At 43.6% G+C, this 24,296-nt stretch overlaps 1 protein-coding gene across 1 annotated transcript; it reads right to left on the reverse strand.

The window, feature by feature from the left end:
- Positions 1–9,923: 9,923 nt before the first annotated feature.
- On the reverse strand, positions 9,924–23,558 carry ppp1r13l (protein phosphatase 1, regulatory subunit 13 like). Its single transcript, XM_068584991.1, has 13 exons — positions 23,448–23,558; positions 17,182–17,244; positions 16,972–17,087; positions 16,010–16,574; positions 15,473–15,565; positions 14,974–15,062; positions 14,194–14,560; positions 13,638–14,089; positions 13,331–13,462; positions 12,562–12,695; positions 11,738–11,904; positions 11,254–11,447; positions 9,924–11,157 (listed from the first exon to the last, which is right to left on the reverse strand). The coding sequence occupies exons 2-13, from the start codon at positions 17,216–17,218 to the stop codon at positions 11,122–11,124; spliced, it is 2,382 nt and encodes a 793-aa protein (XP_068441092.1). The 5' UTR covers positions 17,219–17,244; positions 23,448–23,558; the 3' UTR covers positions 9,924–11,121.
- Positions 23,559–24,296: the final 738 nt, after the last annotated feature.

The raw sequence follows: 24,296 nt of genomic DNA on the forward strand, positions 1-24,296 counted from the left end.
GTGCGCTGCTTTTAGCCTGGAATCCCCCTCCCCCAGAAACGGTTTAACCTTTCTGCATTTTTGTGTGTGTGTTTTTTGTTATTGTTGATGTGTTTTGGGTCTTTCCAGCAGGTCAGCACAGCCACAAAGCTGCCTATCTGATGCTCCGTTTGTCTTTGGCTGTCAGAGTGACAAGCGGCGTCTCTGTCCATCATGAAGCAGGGATCAATACACCCTCCTTAGTCTGAGCCCATCCTCCTCATCACCCCCTCAGTGTAAAGGACAGAGAAGGAGATGAGCGGATTGATTTGGTGAGAGGAGTGAGATGAGGGCACTAATGATGTTGCATAGGCTGATTCCGATGTATGGCTTTGTTAATGTCAGACATTGTATTGATCGCACAATAAAGATACTCTACTTAAGATATGATGGAGTGTTTGCCCACAAAGGCATAAAACAGCATGTGAACCCTGCAGTGCAATACCACATTCATATTTTTAAATATGGCACGTATTATAAATTTGGTGACTTCATCCCAAATATGTGTGTCTCACTCACATGCGCTCAGTTCATAGAAGAATAAAACCTCAAACCTGTCTACAAAATGACTTTCCCATCATACTAAGCTGCACTTTTGATTTCTTTTGTTTATGGCTGCAGTTTGAAACAATTTGAAACATGCGGTCAAAGTAAATTAAAAAATAAACATGGTCTGGCTTCATCTGTACTGCACTGTAAATATTCTAGAGCCCCCTGAATTGACAATGACCTCGACTCTGGTTTTGAAATATCATAATCTTTCTATCATTTTTAACAAAAGGCAGATGGACAAAAAAAAACAACAACAGCTTTTCAGTTGACAAAAACAGCAGGTAAACAAAGCAAAATACACCTAAACGAATCCAACCAAACCAATAAAACAGCCACTTTGCCGTGTGTTCTCTGTGTGTTCTCTGTGTGTTCTCCGTGTGTTCTCTGTGTGTTCTCTGTGTGTTCTCCGTGTGTTCTCCATGTGTTCTCTGTGTGTTCTCCGTGTGTTCTCCGTGTGTTCTCCGTGTGTTCTCCATGTGTTCTCCGTGTGTTCTCCGTGTGTTCTCCATGTGTTCTCCGTGTGATGATATGACCCTCTACGTTGTGGCCCCTCATTCTTAAGACAAAATAGTTGCTTTAAGAATGAGTTGTAAAGACCAAAATAATCACTTTTCAAAGTCTCAATCCTTAAGATTAATAGTTGTGGCCAATATTCACAACTTTGCGATGATGGTTTGGGAAATAGTTTGTTCCATTTTATTAACATCTCAATTACTTATGTCCCAAAAATGACTGAAATCCTTCTTTCAGTCACTCCCAACTTTCAACCAGTGTTACATGCCACACCATGTGATGCTGGGGTGAGGAGGTGAGGTGAAGGGGGGCGTGTAGGTGAGAATAAGACTCTTATCTCCTTGCCCGTCAATCATTTTCTATAAGCCGATTAAAGAATAATGAGCTAACCGGGGATTGAGACAACTTCTATAGGTGAAAAGGCAACACTCTCCTTGTGATGAGATGACGGGCGGCCACATGCAGCGGCGTTATAGCAGCAGAAACACTGCTGGAAATGGTCTTCAATTACAGCGTTCTCGATGAGATGGAGAAAAAAGAGCTCGGGGCAAAGAAATAGTGCAAGGCTTCAGATTGCTAGAAAGCTTGTGTTTCTCTTTTTTCCTCTATTTCCTTCAGGGGCGATGGGGCTGCAACACCTCAACATGAACGGCCACCTCAGCAAACCCAGTAGGAGAGGATGGAGGTGGAGGAGAGGGGGGGGTGTAGTGTTAGCAGAAAGCCTGGGGTGGTAAGTAGATCTATAGGGGAAAAACCCAGATAATCCAATACTCACTGAGGAGAGGAAACACAATCACTTTGGAGCTCTGAAACATAATTATAGCGAGCAAGTGTTGAATGTGTGCGGCTGTCTCAGAACATTTCATTTCATATATTCAATTCAGATATGACACAAAAAAAACAACAACAACATGTGCCGGAGTGTCCAGAATGCTCTTCTCCCGAGCCTGCTGTTGTTTTTGGTTGTAAAACAGCCGTAGGGGATATCGATATTTTAGCAAGATGTAATCTATTATCTCCGTTACAGACAAGAGATTCTGTTTGTGTGCCAAGCACTTTGGGCAAAATGCAAATGCAGCAGCTCAATCTCCCGTCTGGGCTGCACACAGCTGATGAGGGTTGATTGTGTGTGTGTGTGTGTGTGTGTGTGTGTGTGTGTGTGTGAGTGTGTGTGTGTGTGTGTCTCCAGAGGAAAAGCAGCCAATACATTATGGTGGAAGTCCGTGGGCTCATGACTCTTTCATTTGTATTTTCTTTTCCACGAATGTTCTCCCTCCACTCTCAGCTCGGAGCGGCTGAATTATTTATCGTACAAAAAGGGGGAAGAAATGCAAAGAGATACAAGGACGATCAAATGGAGAGAGCTCAGCGTGAGATGCACAAATACACCCACACACATTCACATGTCAGGCATCCCCCCCCCCCCCCACACACACACACACACCATCCTTCAACCCACACACATGCAGGCTCGTTTACATAAACACACGCACACAGTTACATGGATGCACGGTTCAGTGATGTGAAGCGTTATCGTCCTCGGAGATAGCTTTGCTTTTCTATATTTGGAGGGCTGGTCTGTCTGAATTAACAAGGAAGAGAGACCTGAGGGAAGCGAGAGAGAGAGAGACAGAGAGACAGAGAGAGAGAGAATGAAAGAGAGAGGAGGGGTGAGGTGGTCTCAGGAGGAGAGAGAGATTAATGTACCAGTGAATTGATTACACAGCGATCAGTGAGGGGGGGATGATACGCTGTCGAGAGGAGCGTTTGGGAGACACCAACAAGTCTAAATACCTCCAGCAGGACCACGATTGCATCACCATGACACCTGAGAAACACCTGCGATCCAAGAATGGCAATTCAGGAGGCCGCCCGGATAGCTCAGCTGAAAGAGGGAGTTGATTTAAAGAGCCTGGCATTCATGTCATGATGATAAACAAATGATTATGTTCCATGAGATGAGGAGGAGAGGCTGGCTTTAAGGTCACACATTAAAATCAAAGCTGACAGCCGGTAACGTTGCAATGTCTTCATAAGATTGTTGTCATAAGAGGGCAGCTTTGTCATTATATAAGATTGTTTACAAAGCGTTAAACTGAAAGACTTTTGGGTATCAATCCTAAATAAGTTGCCTCGCTAAAAGTCACACTTTAAACCAAGCACATGGTCACATGACTTGATCCATTGCAAACCACTCGACTGCTTTTTTTTACTTCACCAAAGGACCCTGATCGTGTGCTTGCACTCCATGTGTGGGTTTGGTGTGTGGTCGCACTTTCAGAACGCATCCCTTCACGTTTTTTTTTCCTCCCATTTTGTTATGTTGCAGCTCAAAATTGAGGCCAAACTGTTCACTCTTGGTTTCATCGGACCAGACGATCTTGTTTCTGACAGGCTGCGAGGCCTTAAGGTGCCTTTTTTCCCTTTTTCTTTTTTCAAAGACTCCAAGCTTTGACGAGAGGTTTCCGACTGCCCAGATCGGTGGAGTGTCGCACTGATAGTTCCTTCTGGAAGCTTCTCCCATCTCCTCACAGATCTCTGGAGCTCTGCCAGAATGGTCACCTCTCTTACCGTGGAGGCCCTTTTCCCCCGACAGCCGCTATCCAAGGTGGAAGTCAATCAAGGTGAAATGGGAGGCACCTGAGCTACATGTCAAGCGTCAGAGCAAAGGTCTGAAACGGGTTTTGGTTTTAATTAGTGCTTTTTGAAAATATAAGAGTGTTGGATTCTGGGGGACTCCAGTCAAAAGCATCCTCATGCAGTCAATGCAGTTTGAATAGATAACATAGAAAAGACGTGTTTAATTACAAGTATGTAGCGTCAGAGGGCGGGCTCAGTCCACTTTAAAGGGCACTGACAGAGATGCAGTTCTGCAATGTATAAGAAGTGGTTCTCATCATTAATCATACATTGAAATGAGCACATTTATAATTATATTTATAGAGACATCCAGGCTCATTGGATTCACAAGAGTCTCAGCGTTCGAGTCACACCCAATTCATGCAACTCCTATACTGTTTAAGGACCTCAATATACAGAAATATTCAAATACCCCATTTTAGAATAGGAGAGAATAAAACATTGGGACTGTGTGCAAGCAACTGCATGGTTTTTGCCCCAGACTGCATTGGATGCTCACAAAGTATGAAGAGTCTCGGTGACCAAAGAACCCATTCGCCTTCACGTATCTTGCGGTGAGAGGTCGACCCCCGCCCTTGAACATTTTGCCCTGAAAAACTTGGAATTAAGTGGAAGTGACATCATTGAGCTGGTTTCGGGTGGAGTATCACTTTAACGGTTGGCCAAAAGACAGAGCGATGGAAAAGGAGGCCGAAGGAGAGATATGAAGGGTGTTTATGAACGTGACACCTACATGCTTATCATCATCAAATACATATATTGATTTTAAGAGAAATCTCAGCATGCTCACCGCCTGATGGCATCGTATCATTAATATTCAGGAGAACCAATTGTAAATATTCAAGCTCCCTTTTTCTGCACTTTGTTTCATGTTTATTGGTAAATGGTTATTGATAAATGTTGTGTACCTCCCACCAGGACAAATTCCTTGTATGTGTAAACTGACTTGTCAATAAATGGTTCTGATTCTCAACGGTGAGCATGTTAGCATGACGTTAGCATTTAGCTTGGTGCAGCCTCACAGAGGGCTTCTGGGAGGTTTCCCACCAGCAGCCTGCCGAAGTTGTTCTCTGTCACAGCGTCTCAGGAATATGTTGAAATGTAAGTTTCCTCTGCATTCTGGCGCGATGTAGAGCCAGAGCAGCCAGAGCAGCCAGAGCAGCCTGAAGCAGAGCGCTTCACTGCAACAAGGCAGACTGCACTATTTAACTGAGGTCACCACATAAAATGATGATATTACACAACTCTCCTTTGCACACTCCACAGCCAATTGTCCTCTCTCTCTCTCTCTCTCTCTCTCCACCACCTCTCATTTGGTGTCCTGTAATAGGTTTTTTCCCAGATGCTGCACATTCGCCCACAACTTCCTCCTTTTGTTCATTAACCTCACAGTGAACTGAAACAGCCCCTTGTTATGAACATTTAAAAAGGGACGGTGCCACTAATCACATCTGACAGCAAGAAAATACCACGACATACAATACACACATAGCAGGGTGTGTATTTTACACACACACACACACACACACATAGAGTATGCACTTACAGTGCGTTTGAGTGTTACTGCTGGGTTTTGATGTAATGAAGTTGTATTAAATAATTAAATAAACACTTGAGTGGCCATTTAAAGGGATGAGATGTGCAAAGTAGGAGGGAAGCCTTGATGGAGACGGCGCTCGAGTTGAGTCATTCGAGCACTATACTGTAGAGAGAGAGGAAGGTGGGGTGAGAGAGAAACATTCAAGGAGAGATAGAGGACGGTCTCATGCATTTTGGCAATTAAAGTGATTAATGCCCTCTCGCTGAGATGGTGGTGGTGGTGGAAGTTGAGGCAGATTAAGAATAAAGGTCTGTAAAGGACTCAGAGAGGATGAGGACACCCAGAAGAGAGGAAAGGAGGAGACAGAGAGTCAGATGCAGAGGTCGTTGAGAGAGGAAGAGCGGAGAACAGCAAAGAGTGACAGAGCGTTTATACAGAGAGCCGACAAAGGCCTCTGTGGAAACTTTCAAATCTTGCTCCTGTGTGTTTTTCCACCCCCGATATCTATGCTGGTATTTGTCCTTGTCCAGTCATACAGATACAAATTAGCAATGTTTCTTCATCAGCAACAGCCTCGGTGGACCAGAATGCAATTCTCTCCCAAATATTTTGAGACGCAGGTGATAATATTGGTCTCAGTTTAATATTAAATGCTCACACAACTGCATGCAACAGAGGAGGAAATCCATTCTGAGAGCTGCAGTACTTCAGTAGCTGAAACAGTGGTTGCAGGATCAGCACAGAGGGAACCACCCTGCAACAAATCATGACACAAAATAGCTCCTCGAATACAGATTTTTACAGATGGAATTTTCCCCACATTGATGGTGCAATTGTAGCTATTTTCAATCCTTGAAGAAGAGTAACTGTAGTCGTATTTCATAATTGCAGGGATCTTTTCGCTGCAGTGTATTTTTTTATGATTACATTTTTGATGTATTCATTCATTTCATGACCTTCCATTTAGCAGCATCCATTTGGCACACATCCACGTGACGTCATCCCTCGTCAGGAATTTCTGGTCAGACAGTGAGGGCAGAGCGAGAGAGAGTGGAGGCGTTAAGGGGGAGAGAGAGATGAGGAATGAGAACATTACGCATTGGGTCGAACTCTGGCAGAGGGAGATCTTAAGTGAAACGGTTCCCCTTGGGAGAGAGACAGAGAGGGGTTGGGAGGGAAAGGGAGTGGGACTTCTTGCCAGTCTGATTTGTCTCCAAAACCGAGAGAAGAGTGAGATGGGGACATAAGAGAGGGGGCACCCGAGAAAGTGAAGGACACGCAGAGGAAAGAGCTGACAGTGAGACCGGGTTGCTGGTTTGGGAGACGGAGGAGAAGGAGGTTGTAGTGAGAGGAGATGGCAGGTTTTTCTTTACCGCTGTGGCCCCTTGTGCTGACGGACTTGTTGTCCTGAAGGCCTGAATGATTTATTAAAGTGAGGAGTGGCAGAGAAGAGGGCAGCCAGGCGAGCTCTGATTAACCAGGGAAGCGAGGGAGGACAAGCACTCCTCTATTATTCATTACTCCACAGGAGCACAGAGACGGAGCAGGGCTGTAGTAGACATAGTAGGGAAAGACAGAAAGAACCATGGCTGGTCGCACCCATCCTTGTTATTTTTTTTAGTTTGCATTGTTTCCCTATTTTTGCCCTTCATGCAAGGCTCCGTCAATAAAGCTCTTTTTCTGCAGGGCCACGGATCTGTCTGCCCGCCTCAGTGTCCTAGCGAGAATAGAGCATGCATGCATGCAAAAAATGTAAGCACACGCAACAAAACCACACACACACACACACACACACACACACAGGATCTCCCTTCAAGGCACTTAGTTCGCTGTCACATACAATGCTTTCAAATATAGCGAGACGTCAGTCCAGTTCTGGTCTGGATTGTTGCAAAACAGACATGCGGCATGATCGCATCCGTCGCCCAACAGTTGTCGCGGCAATGTAGAGCCACATAAAACCCACACATACACACACTTGTGTTTGTTTTCCCTAAATAATAAAGCACATCTCCATGCTGACATCACGTTAGAAGATACTTTCCTGCCGCCGGTCTGACAGAACCAATCTCTTCAGAAGTATAACTGAGAGGAGAGTGTGTTCAATACTTAAAAGGCAAAAAACATACAACATTGATGACTTGTGGGTCCACTGGTTGCCATCTTAAGTCAGAGGCATTGTAAACCTCCAGTCATGTCTGTAACAATATCTGTGCGCGTGGGATGCTGCATTCACTTGCATATTCGCTCACAAAAATATGAAATTAACTCCTTTTTAAATACTCTTCCGTCCTCTTTTTGTCACCATCAGCACAGGTTTCAGGTCGTAATAGTTTATTCTACTCGCTGTCAGTCAGTGCAGGTGTAATGGAGCACATTTGATGCGGTTGAGCGGTTTATAGATTATCCTTGAGCTCCTCTGGCACGTATCCCATCAGACAGAAAATTGCCAAGTGTGCTCAGAAAAGGTATTTCTCTTCCCTCTATCACACTCTCTATTTCTCTTCTTTCAATTGTGCCGTCCTGCTATGTCATTGTCTCATCCCTCCTATCTCTCTGTGGAGGCTGTCCAGCTCTGCTCTTCACCTCATGCCTGCACAGCCCATCTGCTCTTAGTGCTCTTATGTTTTTATTTGACAGCAGCGGTTGGAGGCCGGCCTGTCATGTCAAGTGAAGGTTTTCAGACCCTGATGGGCCAAACAGTCTGGCTCCGATAATGGCCACCATTGCTGAAATCGCAGTGTGTAGGTGGGGCTGGAGGTGGTGGTGCTGCTGCCGGTGGGATGGGTGGAGGGTGGGGAAGCAGTGAGGAGAATGAGAATAAGATGGGAATGAAAATGTGCAACCACGCCACAGACTGGGCGAGGAACCGCACTCCTCCTCCGGCCCGAACCAGCTGGCTGCAGACGACGTCAATAACAGTTCATTTTGCGGCACCGTGGTTATAATGGGGTTTCAATGAGGCATCAAATGAGTTCTGCTTGAACAGAATCACTGTTCAGCACAAAACTCTTCACCGCTGCAATTCTTTCTCCAGCGCAGGCAGGGCTGTCAAAAGGGCAACGGGGAGAGAGGGGCCCGAGGAAAATGGGCATTTGTGGTTTTGCCAGCCGGAGCGTGTCCGAGACTCTGTGATCGGAAAAAAAAAATAGAAACCCCCGAATGCGGTGCGAAGCAATCGAATGCGACAACAATTCCAACTCTGATAACTCTTGCAGAGAGAAAATGTTTCATTTTTAGTTTCAGGCGCAAAATTCAATATTCAGAGCATTAATACAGCATCAAAAAAGTATTGTCTACGTAAGAGTAGAGTGAAGTAATGTTTACCTGAGCAGAGAATGAATTCCCTCTCCCTCTGCGTGTGTTGTAATCTCAGCTTCTCCTTGCTTTGTTGTCATGTTTTTACTGCATGTGACTCGCCGGATGGCTCACGCGCTTCGCTGCTTCACTCCTGACTGACGTCCGCTTCTCACTGTTCGCTCTGTCAGCACTTTTGCCGTAGCTTGCACTGTTAACACTGATAGCATTGTTAGCACTGTTAGCGGCTAGCCGCCTGCTCAGCCGTTGAGAGGCAATAGAAATGCTCTCAACGTCGTATTTAGCTCGTGTCCCTTTGAACCGAAGCATTGTGTAGTCACCACTGCACCCACATTTATGTTTTATAGTTTTAAGAGTTCTGAAGGGGCAAATTAATCTTGTTCTCCACAATAAAAGATTAAAGAAAGTCCAAAAAGAAGAGCATGATTTAGGAAAGCTGTAATACGTTTTTTTTTGTAATCTCTTATGTCCTTTTAATCATCTTGCGACCCTTATGTTGGGGCCCACTGAATTAAATAAAGGCAACTCATCTTTTTTTTCATCATCCAGATCAAAGAGATACTTTAGAGAAAATGTGGAAAAAACTATCATGAAAATGAAAGAAATTGATTTTCCTCCATGCAAATAATCACATTCAATCTGATGAAATGACTCATTTTCTCTTTGAGTTGGTGTTTTATTCCTTAAAACTCGCTGAATTAAATCAGAGTGGTGCGAGTTGCATTGCCTCACCTCCATGGGTGCGCTGTTGAAGAAATATAATGTTTTATGAATAAAGATGAGACTCAACATGGCATTTTGTAGTGGACACTGCTTTTACCATGGCCCTTTAGTCAAGGCCGAGAGGAGATCGGTTTCACCCGAACATTATGTATTCTGCCACGGACCAGTGGACAGTTTGGTCCACTTTATACCATCTGAATTATTCACCAGGAAATGTGAAACACTGCGTTCGCTCCCCACAGTAAAGTGTGCGTGTTTGTGTGTGTGTCATCATCATTACATGATTTATATAATCTACATGAAATTAGAAAAAATAAAAACATTAAACAGCTTCAAACAATGCTGACACTTATCATCCTCAGGGATTGTGACGAAGCACACACGCGTAGGGGTTTTCTTAATACCAGTGGGGTGGAGATAGTCTGCAGATCAAAAGGCTTGAGTCAGATTCAATTTAAAAAAATATTAATCATGTGTGTAGTTTTTAAAAAAAATTATACTTATGCATAATAGTGCAGCTAATTGATTCATTAAAAATCACAGCAGTCACCGGGGTGAGAAAGAAGAGGAGAGGGAGAAAGAAAATGAGAATAAATATAACTTCAAAGAAGAAGAAACAAAGTATCAACAATGTTTAATGTAACACACAACATAAAGGACTTATGCTGCATAAAACAACCTCAATAAATGGTTATTTACTATATATTAGTTTTTAATTTTTAGCTGTAGAGTTGACAGATGTACATGTGTTGAAGTTGTACTTGGATATAGTGTCATCTGCTGGTCAGAAAGGAACATTTTCACATTTTCACACAACTGTGAAGGACGATTTCCCCAGAAACCCAAAAACCTGTGACTGGTGTATTTATTGAGTATTTAAACATTTGGCCACCGTGTTTTCTTTGAGAGGGGGAACAGGTTAAGTGCACAGCCGTCCCTATCAACATACGTGAAAACTGATCAAATAAACACAAAACAAATGAATCAGAAAACATTCACAACAAAAAAAGACCAATTTCTCTTCCAGAGACATTAATTCATACAGGCAACATGACCTACTTTGTCTATAAGGACTAGAGCCAAACCAGCCAGGTGCAGAGAAGAAGAAAAAAGTAAAGTCTGCATCTACATTGGTAGAAAAACACTTAAACATCACTCTTCAAAAATAATATGTACTCACGAGTGTGGTTTCTATTAGGATCCCTCAGTTAAAACTATTTGCAAAAACTACTAGTATTAGTATTTCAAAACATCGCGAAAGAAAAAACACTTCTTTGTTGTAACGGCACACTACTCCAGTTATGAGTGGGTTGATTCTGCTCCGATCGGAGCGAACCTTTTTTCTAAATTGAGCAATCCCGGGCCGTGTTTGTAGACAGCAGATAGATGCTTTGGCCTCACTGAACAGCCACGGTTTGCCTTCTGAAACCAACCAGTCATCAAGTCACAAACGTCAGCGAATGACTGGAACACAGCAGGTAATGTGAACCTTTTGTGACCTTTGGATACGCCGCCACAACTGGACAGAATATGTAACTTCACCAGAAAGAATATATATATATATATATATCCCGCAGCAGAGCTTCTACAAATGAAGTATTCTAGAAAGACGATTCTTGTCAGTGAAGCGAATAATGGATACTGAGACTTCTCTTTCTACTCTCCTTGACTGACAGATCAAACTATTTCCCGTGCGCTGCAGCAACACAGGCCTTTTTATAATCACACAAACACATTCTTGCCAAACAACAGTGTGAAGTTGTAGAGCTTAGTGTTTGACACAGTCCTCCGCACTTTGCCCATCAGCAAGAGACCACTTAGCAGAGAGACTTTGGTCGAACCTTTGGGAAAAGCTGCGAAAAAGAACAGAAGTTCTGCATTACAGGGAGGCTGTGAGGAGGTGAGGGCAGAATTGTTCAACCCCTTTTTTTTAGATATTGGCATCTTACCCCAAAGTAGTTGTTTGGGACAAAGCCCTCCCTGCCACAGAGCGAGGCCCACCACCAATCCGACTCCTCGGGTTTCTGCAGGATGGTGACCATGTCTCCCTCTTTGAAGCTCAGCTCGTCGGCGGCCTGAGCCGGGTAGCTCCACAGAGCGTACAGCACCCCGCTGTTCTCCGCCCCCATGGCCTGCTCCACACCTGGCAATAACGCATGTACGTGTATGCATGTTTGAAACTTACCATACCAGAATATCATCTTTTGGCTAAATATTGAACATGGAGGAAGTCATAGCTTTATTTTGAACCCCTGTAATCTGAAGTTTATCTGCTTTAATACTTCATTTTCTCACAGAATAAACCTGCCGGAGTGTGCACTAAAGATCTTCATGTCTTTATTTGGATACCAACAAATTAGCCCTAAAATTCCATATGATTTATAGTGTGTGTGTGTGTATTTGTGTGTGTGTGAGTGTGTGTCATCATCTCACCCTTCAGGAAGTTCTCACACTCCTCGAATGCTACAGCGTAAGGATCGCACTTCTGGGAGGCGGTGGCGCCGTCGCTCTCCGTTATGGCCATGACGGCGGCTCCATTCCTCACCAGAAACTCACACAGGGGACGGTCGTTACAAGAAGCCGAGCAGTGCAGCGGCGTCCTGGGGGCCAAAGAACGTGAGGTTAACGCATGTTGAAGAGCAAGATAGCCGTTCTGAAAATGTCCCGTTACTTATGCAAAATGTACTTAACATATATGTTCCCTGTTAGTTTTTTACAATTATATATTGTGATTAGATTAATATCACGGCTGCATTAATGTGTATATAGTATATTACTGCTGTGGATTTTTAATTTATTATCTATATATACTGTTGGCTAGTTTAATCCACATTAATGCGTCATATTCCATAAGATCCTCGCCTCGCTGTCCTGTGAGCACCCTTCTCTCTTCGCTTTGCAACGATGCATTTTACAGCCGTTTCAAGACGCTTTTAGAAGAGTTTATTGACCTCAAGAAATAGGAGGGTTTTCTTCAACATCTGAAGGATTAACATCTTTTAGGTCACCACAAACATTTAACATCAACACATCCGGAGATACAAAGTTTTTACTGGACGTGCAAAACTGTCATCTGAATAGTAACCGGAGCGTAAGTAGAGGAAAAAGTACACTTCATTCAATATTATCATAGAAGTATGAAGTTGCATGACATTAAAAGTACTGTTAATTTGAAGTAGAGTACTGAAGTAAATATACTTAGTTACAGTCTACTACTGAGAGAGGATATGGGTGCAAAAGAGTAAGCAGGTATTTACCAGCCGTGGCTGTCTGGCGCGCTGACATTGGCTCCAATTTGAACCAGGAAATCCACCACGTTGTAGTGGCCCCCGCAGATGGCGTTGTGAAGGGCAGTGATGCCCTCATCGTTGGGCTGGCTGGGGTCGTTCATCTGCGGAGGACATTGTACACAACTGAGTACGTTACAAAAATATCTGCTGTCAGATAGAAGTGTTTCATGTTAAGAAATTGGTAAAGATGCCAAATGAATGTGTTTCTCTGTTTATCTACTTTATCCTCCTTCCAAAACCACCATCAGGATCATCTTGAGACAACTTTGAGCCCCCGACTGCTAAAGTGGAAGCTGTTGTGCAGCCCGAGCAACTTCCAGACAAACGTCTTCCTGTGTGAAGCAGCAGCAGCAGCAGGGATGTGTTGAATGCCGGCTCAGCAGTTAAATATCACATATTTCTGTGCTTCTTTTAAGTGTAAATCCAGACCTGGAGCAGACTTTGGCGCTACGTTTTATCGTCTTAGTTCAGTTTTCACCCTCTAGATACTTTCATTTTATGGAAGCTAAAAATAAGTAATACTCCAAAAAATGAACTGTTTTTGCAAGAATAGTGGTGAACTAAGGGAAACAGTGTAACAACTGCATTATTGCCTTTATTTCAATTAAATTAATAAATCGATTACTATAGCTGTGAATAGCAGCAGCTGCAGAGTAGTACTTGTTGTGGCTGCAGTAAAGTAGGAGTTGTAAGCAGTACAGAATATACAATAAGGTATATTAGTACACAAACACACCTCCTGCACGGCCTTCTGCACTGTTTCCAGTTCCCCGACCAGCGCTCCGTCCAGCAGCAGGACGAGCGGGCTGAGTCGAGCTCGCCGCCCAGAACCCTTCCGCTTGGAGCGCCGCAGGATGGAGTGGTAGCTCTGAAGGGACAAACAGGACGTGAGCTCGCATAAAGTGAAACACTTCGCTGCAGAGAATGTGCAGTCATAAGATGGAAAACAAACTCAACAGCTAGTTGAATGCATAATAACGGCCTTTTCTTTGTTGTCAATTTGACCGTTTCTGCTTCTCAGTTGGTCGAAACTAATTTCTTACCCTGAAATCAGGATGCATTGTGGGTACAGGTAGAGGAGCCGGAGGCGTAGCCGCTTCCTCGCTGTCGGAGGAGCTGCTGGTCTCGCTCCCTTTCTCCCCCCTCTGGCGGTGGGCCTTCCTGCGAAAGAGCTTATCGATGAGATTCTTGTACTGGTTGGGCTGGTAGTGGGAGGCTCTCTTCAGAGGCTGGGACTGGTCCACGGAGCCCCGTCTCTTCAGGGCCCGTGGGATTTCTGCCCTTATGCGGAGCAGCTCCTCCAGCCCAGGAATCTCCTGTCCCTGGGACTCGGGGGCCACCACCGGCTGCAGCCTGGTGGGGCTGAGGGGCCGGGGCGCTCGGGGTGCGCCCTCCGTTTCGCCCTCTGGCATGCTGGGATTCTTCGAAATCACGGGCAAGGGATGAAGAAAGTCCAGACGCTCCAACTCTGCGTCGATATCCCCCGAGTTCAGCGCTGCAAAGACGGACGCCAAACCACAGTCGTCAAGCGAAGTCAGCGGAAAAAAGATTGTGCGAACACAGACGGTGTCAGAGTGTGTGCAGTTAATTGTGTTATACCGTCACTGTATACGGCTGGCTGTCTCAGCTCAGCTGGGTGTTGCAGTGGCTGGGGCGCATATTGGTGGAAGAACTCCCTCGAGAAGGGTACAGGTGGCATGTACTGTGGCATGTCGACTTCCCCTCCCAGGACTCTGGGGTGGGGAGTTGACCTTGCTCCCCAGTGCGGGTTCTGGAGACGCATGATGACGGAGAGGGGGATGGGCTTGCGCTGGCGGGACTGAGTAGAAGTCGGGGGGATGGAGATGCGGGAGATGATGGGCTGAGGGTGGTAAGGGGAGTGGACCGGGGACAAACCCTCTGGAGGAACGGCTATGCGTGTGTTACGGGGCAGAGAAGTGTGCGAGTAAATGAGAGAGCGAGGATCCTGGAAGAGAAAGAAAAGAGTGATACATTCTCATCTCAATGCACTGAATCAGAGGACCGTATCATGTGAAGTGTCCGTCATAGCGGAGGAGAATTATCACATAACTGTGCAGCTATAAGGAGTTTTCAAGCCTCTTTTAGCCGGTTGTTTTTATTTCCAGACAACTTAACAAACCAGTATCTGTCCCATTGATGCAAAAATTGACTAGAGCGTCTTTAAAACAAGGAAATGATTTATGTTTTTGATTTGACAAAGCTTGTGAAACTGCCAAACCCCACCCCATACATCCTGTCACTCGGAGTAACTCCCTTTTCGTGGCTATCTGTGGCTTCACAAGAGCTTGAGGGAATGACTTAGAAAGAAAAAAACTCTCACAGTCGCTATTTGAAAGCCTCTCTGCTAACACCGCCCACCTTTTTGGGACTTGGGGCCAGAGGAGGGCCATCGAGGTTGGATTCTCTCCAGCTGCTACTTGGCACAGACGGCCGCAGCCACTCCATCTCTGGAACAGGAAAGTGTTGAGTTAGAAAACAGAAACCGAGTACAGGACAAGCCAAGGCGTCAGTGCTTCTCTGGTCTTGTGCTCAAATGTTTTGCAATAGACTGGCTCCACACCTTCACCCAACAAAACACAAGGTAAAGACAGTAGGGCTCTGCGATATGGCTGAAATCGAATAGTTTCACGATATAGGTCACTTATCTCGATAATATATATATATACAGCATGTTATCTGGTGGTTCAATAAATAAATAAATAGTCCATATGATATCCACCACACTGTAAAGCCTATTTTTATTCATTAAATCTATTTAGAATAAACAAAAGCAAGACATGACTTCATCATAACAAAGGAAATGATCATATGAAATGAACTGCAGAGCTCTCAGAGAAAGTAGCAGGAATCAACCAACTGTCATAGGTGCGGTGCGGTTTCTTCTCGTAGGACACGTCCAGATCTGTCTCATTCCACTTGCTCGAGCTCTTTTGCTGCTGCACGCCCTCATCTAGAAGAGAGAGAGAGAGAAAGATAAAGAGAGAGTTAAGACTACTGTACTGTATTTTTATGAGGCCCGCTGCAGTCATGAATGTCTCAACCGACTGTTTGGGGTTCTTTATCATACCAATGGACTTATTTATTAAGTGCTTCTGTACAAATCTATAAAACCTGACCCATCACCAGTTGAGAAAAGGTCAGCACTGAAGGAGAGTTCAGAATGTCTGGTTTGAATGGTGGTTCATCATGTTGACTGTCGGTAAGTTAAAACATCCACCCCAAGACCAGCTTGCTCTTGATTCCAAAAGTATCTCTCCTTCAGTAAAACACTGTGCATGTGATGTTACCTCAAAATGGCCACAATGGGAATATAGTTTATCTAATTCCATTGGGATGCCATATCTCTGTTGGGTTTAAGTTGCACCAGAGCCTCCGTCTGGCTGCAGCCACTCACCGGGATTCCTGAAGGCGGCGAAATTTCGAGGCAGCGTGTTGGACATGGACGGATTGAGCGTCAAAGGAGAGCGACCTCTGTCCAGACGAGGCGACGTGCGGCCCATCTGGCTGCTATCGTAAGGGCGTAGCAGGTTGGAGGAGGGGTGGAGCGAGGCAGACCACAGCTGCTGGTCAGAAGAAGCAGCCGTGGGGCTCGGAGAGGGGCTTCTATCGGCGTAACTGATGGAGCCCCTCGGGCTCCGGTCGTACCGCGAGGGGGAATTGCGCCTCGGCGAGTGAGGCGAATGTTTGGGGCTCGACTGGCTGAACGAGTAGCTGTCGGATCCGGCTCGAGGGAGAGGAGAGTGTGATTCCCTCTTGATCTTGGGGGAGGAGAGTGGGCTAGTGGTGAAGACAGGTGTGGGTGATGATGTGTTTTTGTTGCTGAAGAAGATGGAGTCCACAGGGTGCAGCGTTGAGCTCGGGGAGAAAGTACTTGAGCTGCCATTGGTGTTGCCTCTTGCATCCCTTGTAGTGAGGGAGCTGATGGACTGAGGCTTCTCTCTGAAGATGGCAGCGCTGGTCTGAAGGGAACATGCAATTGTTATGAATAAATATTATAAGCAATGACACCTGTTCATGGCAGCAACATGTGCACATTGTTTCATTTGATTTTTAAGACTTAACAACCCTTATTTTTATGCTTTTGACAGTCTGCCAGTGGCAAAACCTGATGGTATATGTTGTTTTTTGAGTACCAACAACCTCACACCTCGTTATATTGTCATATAACAAGGTGTTTAACTTGTGTTGGCTAGTGCAGTTGTAGATACCCATTCAGCTTAAAATAGGGATGGCTAAACCTCAGGAGTGCATTTTCGCAGAATGACATGCTTTGACTAGTTACGAGAGGGAGGGAGATGTCAACTAAGTGAAGAGGAAACTATGCCAGCAGGTGTACAGGTGTGCGTGTGTGCGTACCTGAGACTTTGTGTTGTTGTTGTCGGTCGAGGCCTCCTTCAGCAGGGAGTTGAACTCTTTGGATAACTCATCTGCTGTGGCCAGCGATGCGTTCAGGTCGTCATTTATTGCCTGGACTGGACACAAACCACACAAGCACCACGGACAATTAGCGTGCACAGATTTACACCGAGCCGGACCAAAACAAGTGAAGGGTTTGTGGAAACTCACACAGCATGCTGCTGCCAAAACTCGAGTGAGAACTCATGTCTGCCAGGTAGCAGCGATCGGCTCCTGAAAAAAAGGAAACACACCAAACCTGTGAGCAAGAAAGTGTCACAGCGCCTTCAACTTCCCATTTTATGGGGCTTGCCTCGCCCTCCCCTTCAACGACAAAAATGCAGTACATTTGCACAAACAGGCTCTGCTGTCTTCCCTCGAGGTTCACAATCATGTCGTCCTGGCTGAGCGCGGTAAAGTTATAAAAGGACAACGTCAACCAAGGAGTGTTTAACCCTACCCTTTCTCTCCTGCTGCAGGCTCCCAGCTGTCTCACCACCTCATGCTCTCTGACCCAGAAATAGAGAAAAACTTTCTGTGAACGCACAACCTGAACACCCTTCATGTCTAAACAAGTTGGTTTGGAAACTGTAAATCAAATAATTGCAGCATGCTTGAAAGTGGCGAGTCACACAAACCCTCTCTCAGGACAATTAGTCAGTGTCTGTCCTGCTTTGCTGACTCAACCCCATGGTGTATGTTAGGCCAGGTGTTTCATTTCATCACATGACTGGTCTGTTTGAAAGCCAGCTTCAGACAGACAGATAGACAGATGTAGTGCATTAACAGTCAAGTGGATGACATTATACAAATCATCCATACAGTTGTGTCTGCCAACAGGGCAATTAGTCCAAACTGGACAAAAAAACTGTTAAAACAATGACAAATAATCAGTGCATAACTAATAATCACAAAAATATCTTTACAGGAAATAATTCTTCATTATTAAACATTCCTGCATTGATTTTATATCTGATTATATTGAGGGTTATTTAATTGATAAGAATGTAGAATAAGAATATATAAGCATTATGCTTCTTCCTATACCTTTGATTGTATCTAGGCTTTACTCATTGAACTTCATTTGATGACTGAATAAAACCTTGCTACTACTACCAATTTTCTAAACATTGATATACTCCATGTGTGACAACAATAGCTGTCGAATTTTGATAAAGTAAATACTTTTGGCAGATAAATAAATAAACAATGACACACGTTAGTAAAAGTACAATTAAATTAAATGGTCAAGACCTTAAAATAATGGGCAGTAAATTGATTAATTTTCCAGTGTCATTTAAAAAATGAACACTAACTACTCCATGGCATCTTCTTCATGAACTTAAAACATGAACTTTGACTCTTTAGGTTATATAAAGCCTTAAATTGCCGAGAATAATTTTAAGAGGAGCAGCATATAAAACAGTCATGTTAGTCTAAAAAGTTAGACAGTAAATAATATTTAGGATAGTAAAATACCTTAAAATTGAAGTGGAATTGTTTGTTTATAAAAGTGTGTTGAACCTCCCATAGACACCTGTCCCCCATTTACACGCCTGTCCCATTGAACTACTAACGGCCGTGCCCTCGTCTCACAGACAGAGTGAGGTCAGTCTGTCATCAGCCTGCGAAAAAAAATAAGGAATCCACTGTTACTGATGACTCAAGCGCTCGGCCTGCTGTGTAACCACTCGACATTTCTGTGAGCTATTTCAGTAAGTTTTCTACTTCAAAAACAACAAAACAAATCCCATCAGTGTTGAGTGCAACAGTTTACAGACATTACTCGTAATTCATGGTTTTCTTATGCCGGCTGTCCCTCAACGTGCCGTCTTCTAGTGAGACAGAGTGACCTCCGTTTGTTGGAGGTTGTACTTTTAATTTCCCTTTCTAAGGAAGCGAAGAGTTAAGTGTCTCCTCCCGCTTGAGCTCTTTGTGTTAAGTATGTTCCAGATTGTATGATTTGTATCTGAACATGACAGTTAGATTTAAATTGATATTGATCTTACACGAGGAAGAAAGAAAGAAAGAAGAATGCAGCTTTCCTTTAAAGCTTCTTTTAGAGGTGTGTGTGGGCGGGGAGGGTTGGAGAGGGGGTAAAAGGACGTTTATCTTAGTTGCCTGATACAAAAGGTGCACGTAAAGCCCGATCTCCCTCAGGGTGAGCCCCCCAACACCAGTTGAACACGAGCCAGGATCCGGAGGAAAGCAGCGCAGCCAGATAATAGCTGTTCTTCACAATGTGTGCTGTGCTGTCGTCAGGCCTGGGCACACAGGCTCGCATTCCTCAGCACTCCTTCCAGTAAGGCATTCACCTCACACACACACACACACACACACACACACACACACACACACACACACACACACACACACACTGTATGGGATGCTTATCACTGTCAAGGGCAGCTCTCACACAAAGAGATTACACTCTCACTGACTCACAAAGGTCAGGTCGATCACTCACCGAGCTCTCCCTTTCCTGCCCAGAATGCATTGGTCCCGCCTCGGGGTGTCACAACATACCATAAATGGTGAGACGTCAACATACATTTGGTAATTCTGAACTAAACTAGTGAATAGTAATATTGCGAAAACAAATCCAGTTTCTCTTAAATCATCTGACTCTCTGCCTCCCTACTCTATTGCATTGTGCAACTGTAACAACAACAACAACAAAAAAGACAAAACTCACAATAAACCAATTTGAAGATTGGGTTGACTTTCAGTATTGTTATTTAATTTTTATTTTCTTCAAATTTTCTATATAGCAACAATATTGATATTGTGAATTTGTTTTGCCACGATCCCAATTGGGACAAATTGGGACAAATTGGGACAAACTGAGACAAATTGGGACAAATTGTCGCAGACACAACCCAACCCCTCCTCAGGTTGCTCTTTACTGGTTCTATAACGGCTTTTACTGGGCGTGTTACTCTATTACTACACTGTCAAATCACCATCAACACAATATGTTTCATTTACTTTGTACGTACTTTTGGACCTCTTAATTATGTTTATTTTTCTCATCATTCAAGTATTATTCCACTTTTAATGTGTCTTAACAAAATAAAGTAAGAACAATTTTGTATGTAATGAGAAGAGGTGAAAGAGGGTATTATTACAATACTATTGTTAACTTATAATGCATTTTTAAAGGTTATTTCAGTTGCAGACTAAAGCCAACTCCCCTAAGGACTTTAACCTTCTAATCCGCCGACCTTGGTGCGTTCTGTTGTCATTTACATAGATAGATAGTGCTTTTGCTTTTTGTGGTTGCTTGTTGGTTGCGAGGTGATGTGTTCATTTGTTTTGCTTTGTTTTGTTTCATATTATGATATCTAGACAGCGAGTGTTGTCTTCCTCCGCTGTTCCTATCAGCTTGTTGTATGACTATGCAAACACATTTTCAGGTAGAGTAATGTTGTAGTCTAAAGGAGGTGTTAAGTTTTCAAGCACAGAAACATAAATCACCTGAAAATGTAAAGTGGACTGACAGCATGTGGCCTCTGCAGCGCTGCCATTCCAGGCATGTGGATGTGCTGCTGCTCTTTAGTTGCTTTCATAAGAAAAGTTTCATGGAAAACCTCAAATGCACTTCATGTCCAGTTCCTTTCCCGTGCTGTGATTACTATAATTCCATGATTACTAGCTGGCTCTACCATTTAAATCGCACAACAATTAGCTCTGGAGTGGTAAAGCCAAGATGAAACCATGAAGGAATAACAAACCTCCTGACATACTAAACTTCGAAAATGTGGAAAACAATTGAAGAATTTTGTTAGAATCCAAAGAGCACAGAGCTCCTGTAGGAAGCAGCAGGGAGATTAAAGGTTTAAAGACAATAATCAGTAGTTTTGCAGAATGCAAGGGTGTGTCTGACCAAGACCACAAGCAGCCCTCCCTCTTCCCCTTCCTTTTAAATCCTTCGCCAACAATTCATCTATATGTTTCCTCCCCCTCCTGTTGGTCCTTCCTTCAGATCTTTCTGGCTTTGTCCACTCTTGGCAGGAAACTGAATGACACAAAAATACATTTTAAAAAATCCTCTGACCCAACTAACGGCTTCCCTTTGTGGCTTGCTTTTCGTGTATCTTTGCCGTGGAGTCCTAAAAGCTAAATCTGGCTCATGCCGACAAGATGAACTAAATCGCGTCCCACAGGAGAATAAACCTTGATGATACTCTCTCATTGGTTCTTGTGAAAAACATAACCCCTGGTATTACTTTTTAAAAATGTTATTGACATAAGTTTTCTTAATTGCTCTTACACAGCTTGATTTAGAATAACCGGAATATCCTCTGTCTGACTTCTCTCGAGGGTTTTTTGATGCTAGCGCTTCATGCAAACACGCACAGTGATGTTCTCATCAGCAACCACCACCTCGTATTGTGTGAATCATTTGAAACCTTGGCGTTGACCTATCTGGATTCTGACAGGAGATTAAGACTAATGGTGCAAATTCAAGTGGGAGGTATTGTGTCATTATTGTGGAAAACATTGTGATCTACGCTCGCGTAGTGGTCAATGATAGGAGTCTGTCGTTTTCATCTTCAGTGCCTGCCACAAGCACAGAAAGAGAATTTCCCAAAAGGAAAGTTTATCCAAAGAATATTTCCTCAGATAGAAAACTTTGACATACCATAAATTGCTCACCAATAAATGACAAAAACTACTAACCGACAGCAGCAACTGTAAGTTTCTTAGATAGAAAACTCCACCCAACATACACTCGCACCTCTGACCCAGTTACTCATTGAAGGGCATTCTGCCGACACAAAAACACTAACAAGCATGCGTTGCACATTCTTGTCACAGCACCTGAAGTTCTTGCCAACGACAACAGCCTTTAAACAATGCAGCTCTATTGATCTTCTCAAATTTCGGATCAAGAATCGGTCTCTGCAGGTTACATTCAAGCGTGGACCAAAAGACATCTCTGAGGTGATAGCTAATCCTCAAACCTGCCTTCATTCTTCTTTTGGATAATGGCTCCTATCGCACGATCCCAGCGATCCCTCACTCTCTTCCAGAGCAGCGCTGTGCTCCTCAGCATGTGACTCAGGAATCTCTCAGTGCCACACAACATAAAAGATATTTCTCACGAGTTGCAGGCCCCGTATAACACCTGCAGTGTGTCATGCTCATTCTGAGGTGCAAAGAAGGGCCCTTACCGAGGAGTGACATGTGAAACCGCTTTCATGTGTGAGCATGCATGAATTCGATCACTGAGGAGAGAGCCGAGTAGCTAGTGGCTGGAACAGCTTGTTTTTTTTGTCGGCAGCAGGTTGTAGCAAGTGTATCACACCAATGCGGTCCAGCTGGTTTTTAACTGAGGACCAAAAGCGGAGCCAACGCGTTGGCTACAGGCCATTTAAATCCTGCTCTGACAGGAAGGCTTGGTTTACTTTTTAGATTTCTTGCTAATATGTTCAGCAAATAACATTACAGTTTCTAGCCAGTGCGCACAGTAACTGTGCAGAAGGAGTGGTGTAATGGTTTTGCTTTTTTTGCTCAGTTATCAAAATCATGCATGATAAATATCACATATTGGGTCATTAAAAACACCATTCAATCTGATGAGATCCCCTGTAATGAAGTCACAAAACCTTAAAGGTCCCTGTTGATAAGGCTGAGTGGTATGGCTGAAATCTTCTATTGCGATAGAACAATGTATATGTTGATAATGATAAATAACACGATATAGCATGTTTTATGCTAGTCCACTAGATTAAATGCCTTTATGAAATGATTTCCATGGTAAAACCCATTTCTCCTGCATGAACTAAATACTTGACAAAAAAAACGTTTAATTATAGAGGGGAAACAAATTAATATATCCTGACTATGTTTATTAATGGTTTGATTTAACTACACTGGGATGTTCCTTGAAGCGGACTCATCAATTCAGAATCTGAGACATTTGAGTTTGTATGTGCTTGTTATTTGTAAATTAGACAAGTCAGTGTTGTATAACCATACTTTGATATACAATTTCATTGCTACATGATTCGGAAAGCGGATACATAATCACAGTGCATTGATGCCCAGCCCTACCTGTAGACTATACAGTATATGTATGACTCTCTGTTATTGTCTTATACTGCTGAGTCTCAAAGTCCAGCAGCTGGCCGCTGCACGGGAGCTTTCTGAGGATGCAGACTGCGAGGCATGCCAGCAAGAGATGGTAACATCTGCTTTTTATTAGTCTGAGAACAAGCTCCTCCTCGCATCCAAGACCTCTCACATTGATCGAGACAACTATGGAAAGAACTATTCAAAGGGAGGGGGCGTTCTCGCCACTGTTCTTCAGTGGAGCTAACGAACTCAAAGAGCTACAATGACGCGAACTTACAATACAACTTTATGTTGTTCACCTCACACCGTATTTCCCAAGCAGATAAGTGTATATAATTACAAAACAACTTCCTTACCTCGAACAAAAGAGACTTTTCCTTCTTTTTCTGCTCGAGAGGAAAGCGGAGCTCTCTTATGTTCCTGAAGAAGTCAGGTCGCTCAGACTGCGTTGCTCTCCAGACATTTAGTCATAGCTGCGTAACTTACCGAGTTCAGTGGAGTTATTTTGGCTCAGAGTCCAGCCCCTCCCTCCCTCTCCCTCTCCTCTCTCTCTCTCTCTCTCTCTCTCTCTCTCTCTCTCTCTCTCTCTCTCTCTCTCTCTCTCTCTCTCTCTCTCTCTCTCTCTCTCTCTCTGCTGTAACCGGAGCCAGGTGTTCATACCACAGCTGGCCCAGGTGAATGTTTCCCACCGCGCATCATAAATGTTAACGTATAAACAATAATAATAATAATAATAATAATAATAATAATATTTTACAGGGTGCATTTTTATGACATACATACATACATATAATATTCATGTATAAATACAAATGTGTTCATCGTTATGTTTATTTCTAGTTATGAACATTACCATGAACATTGACATGATTATTTGATTATACACTTCCAAATCATTTACAAATGGTAGGCTCAGTGCATCATACAAGTATGAGAAAATGCAACATTAGATGTGTGCATGTTACAGTTCTACTACATTTTATTGTATATCGAGTTGCTTGTTTTACCCAAAACCTCCATTAATTCCTTTACAAGAAAGGACTGCTAAAGGAAATCATCATATATGTCAGTTCTTATGATACGTGTGGTGTCACAATTGAACAAAGATGAAACAGTACTTTTGTTTCGCTAATTAAAAGGTAATTAAAAGATGTACATTACACTAACGTTACTATTTCTGTTCTGAACTGTCGACGTCATGCACA

Source organism: Clinocottus analis, unplaced genomic scaffold (genome assembly GCF_023055335.1).
Source record: "Clinocottus analis isolate CAN_PGR_092001 unplaced genomic scaffold, fCliAna1.0.p SCAF_2, whole genome shotgun sequence".
Taxonomy (NCBI): Eukaryota; Metazoa; Chordata; class Actinopteri; order Perciformes; family Cottidae; genus Clinocottus; species Clinocottus analis.

What these genes read in the sequence shown, in the direction of transcription:
- ppp1r13l (XM_068584991.1), bottom strand. Translation starts at nt 17,218, where the DNA reads ATGAGTTCTCACTCGAGTTTTGGCAGCAGCATGCTGT. An exon ending in TGGCCCCAAGTCCCAAAAAG is followed by an intron (nt 14,561 to 14,973) that starts GTGGGCGGTGTT and finishes TTTCTCTTCCAG; the next exon opens with GATCCTCGCTCTCTCATTTA. An exon ending in CAATGCATCCTGATTTCAGG is followed by an intron (nt 13,463 to 13,637) that starts GTAAGAAATTAG and finishes TTGTCCCTTCAG; the next exon opens with AGCTACCACTCCATCCTGCG.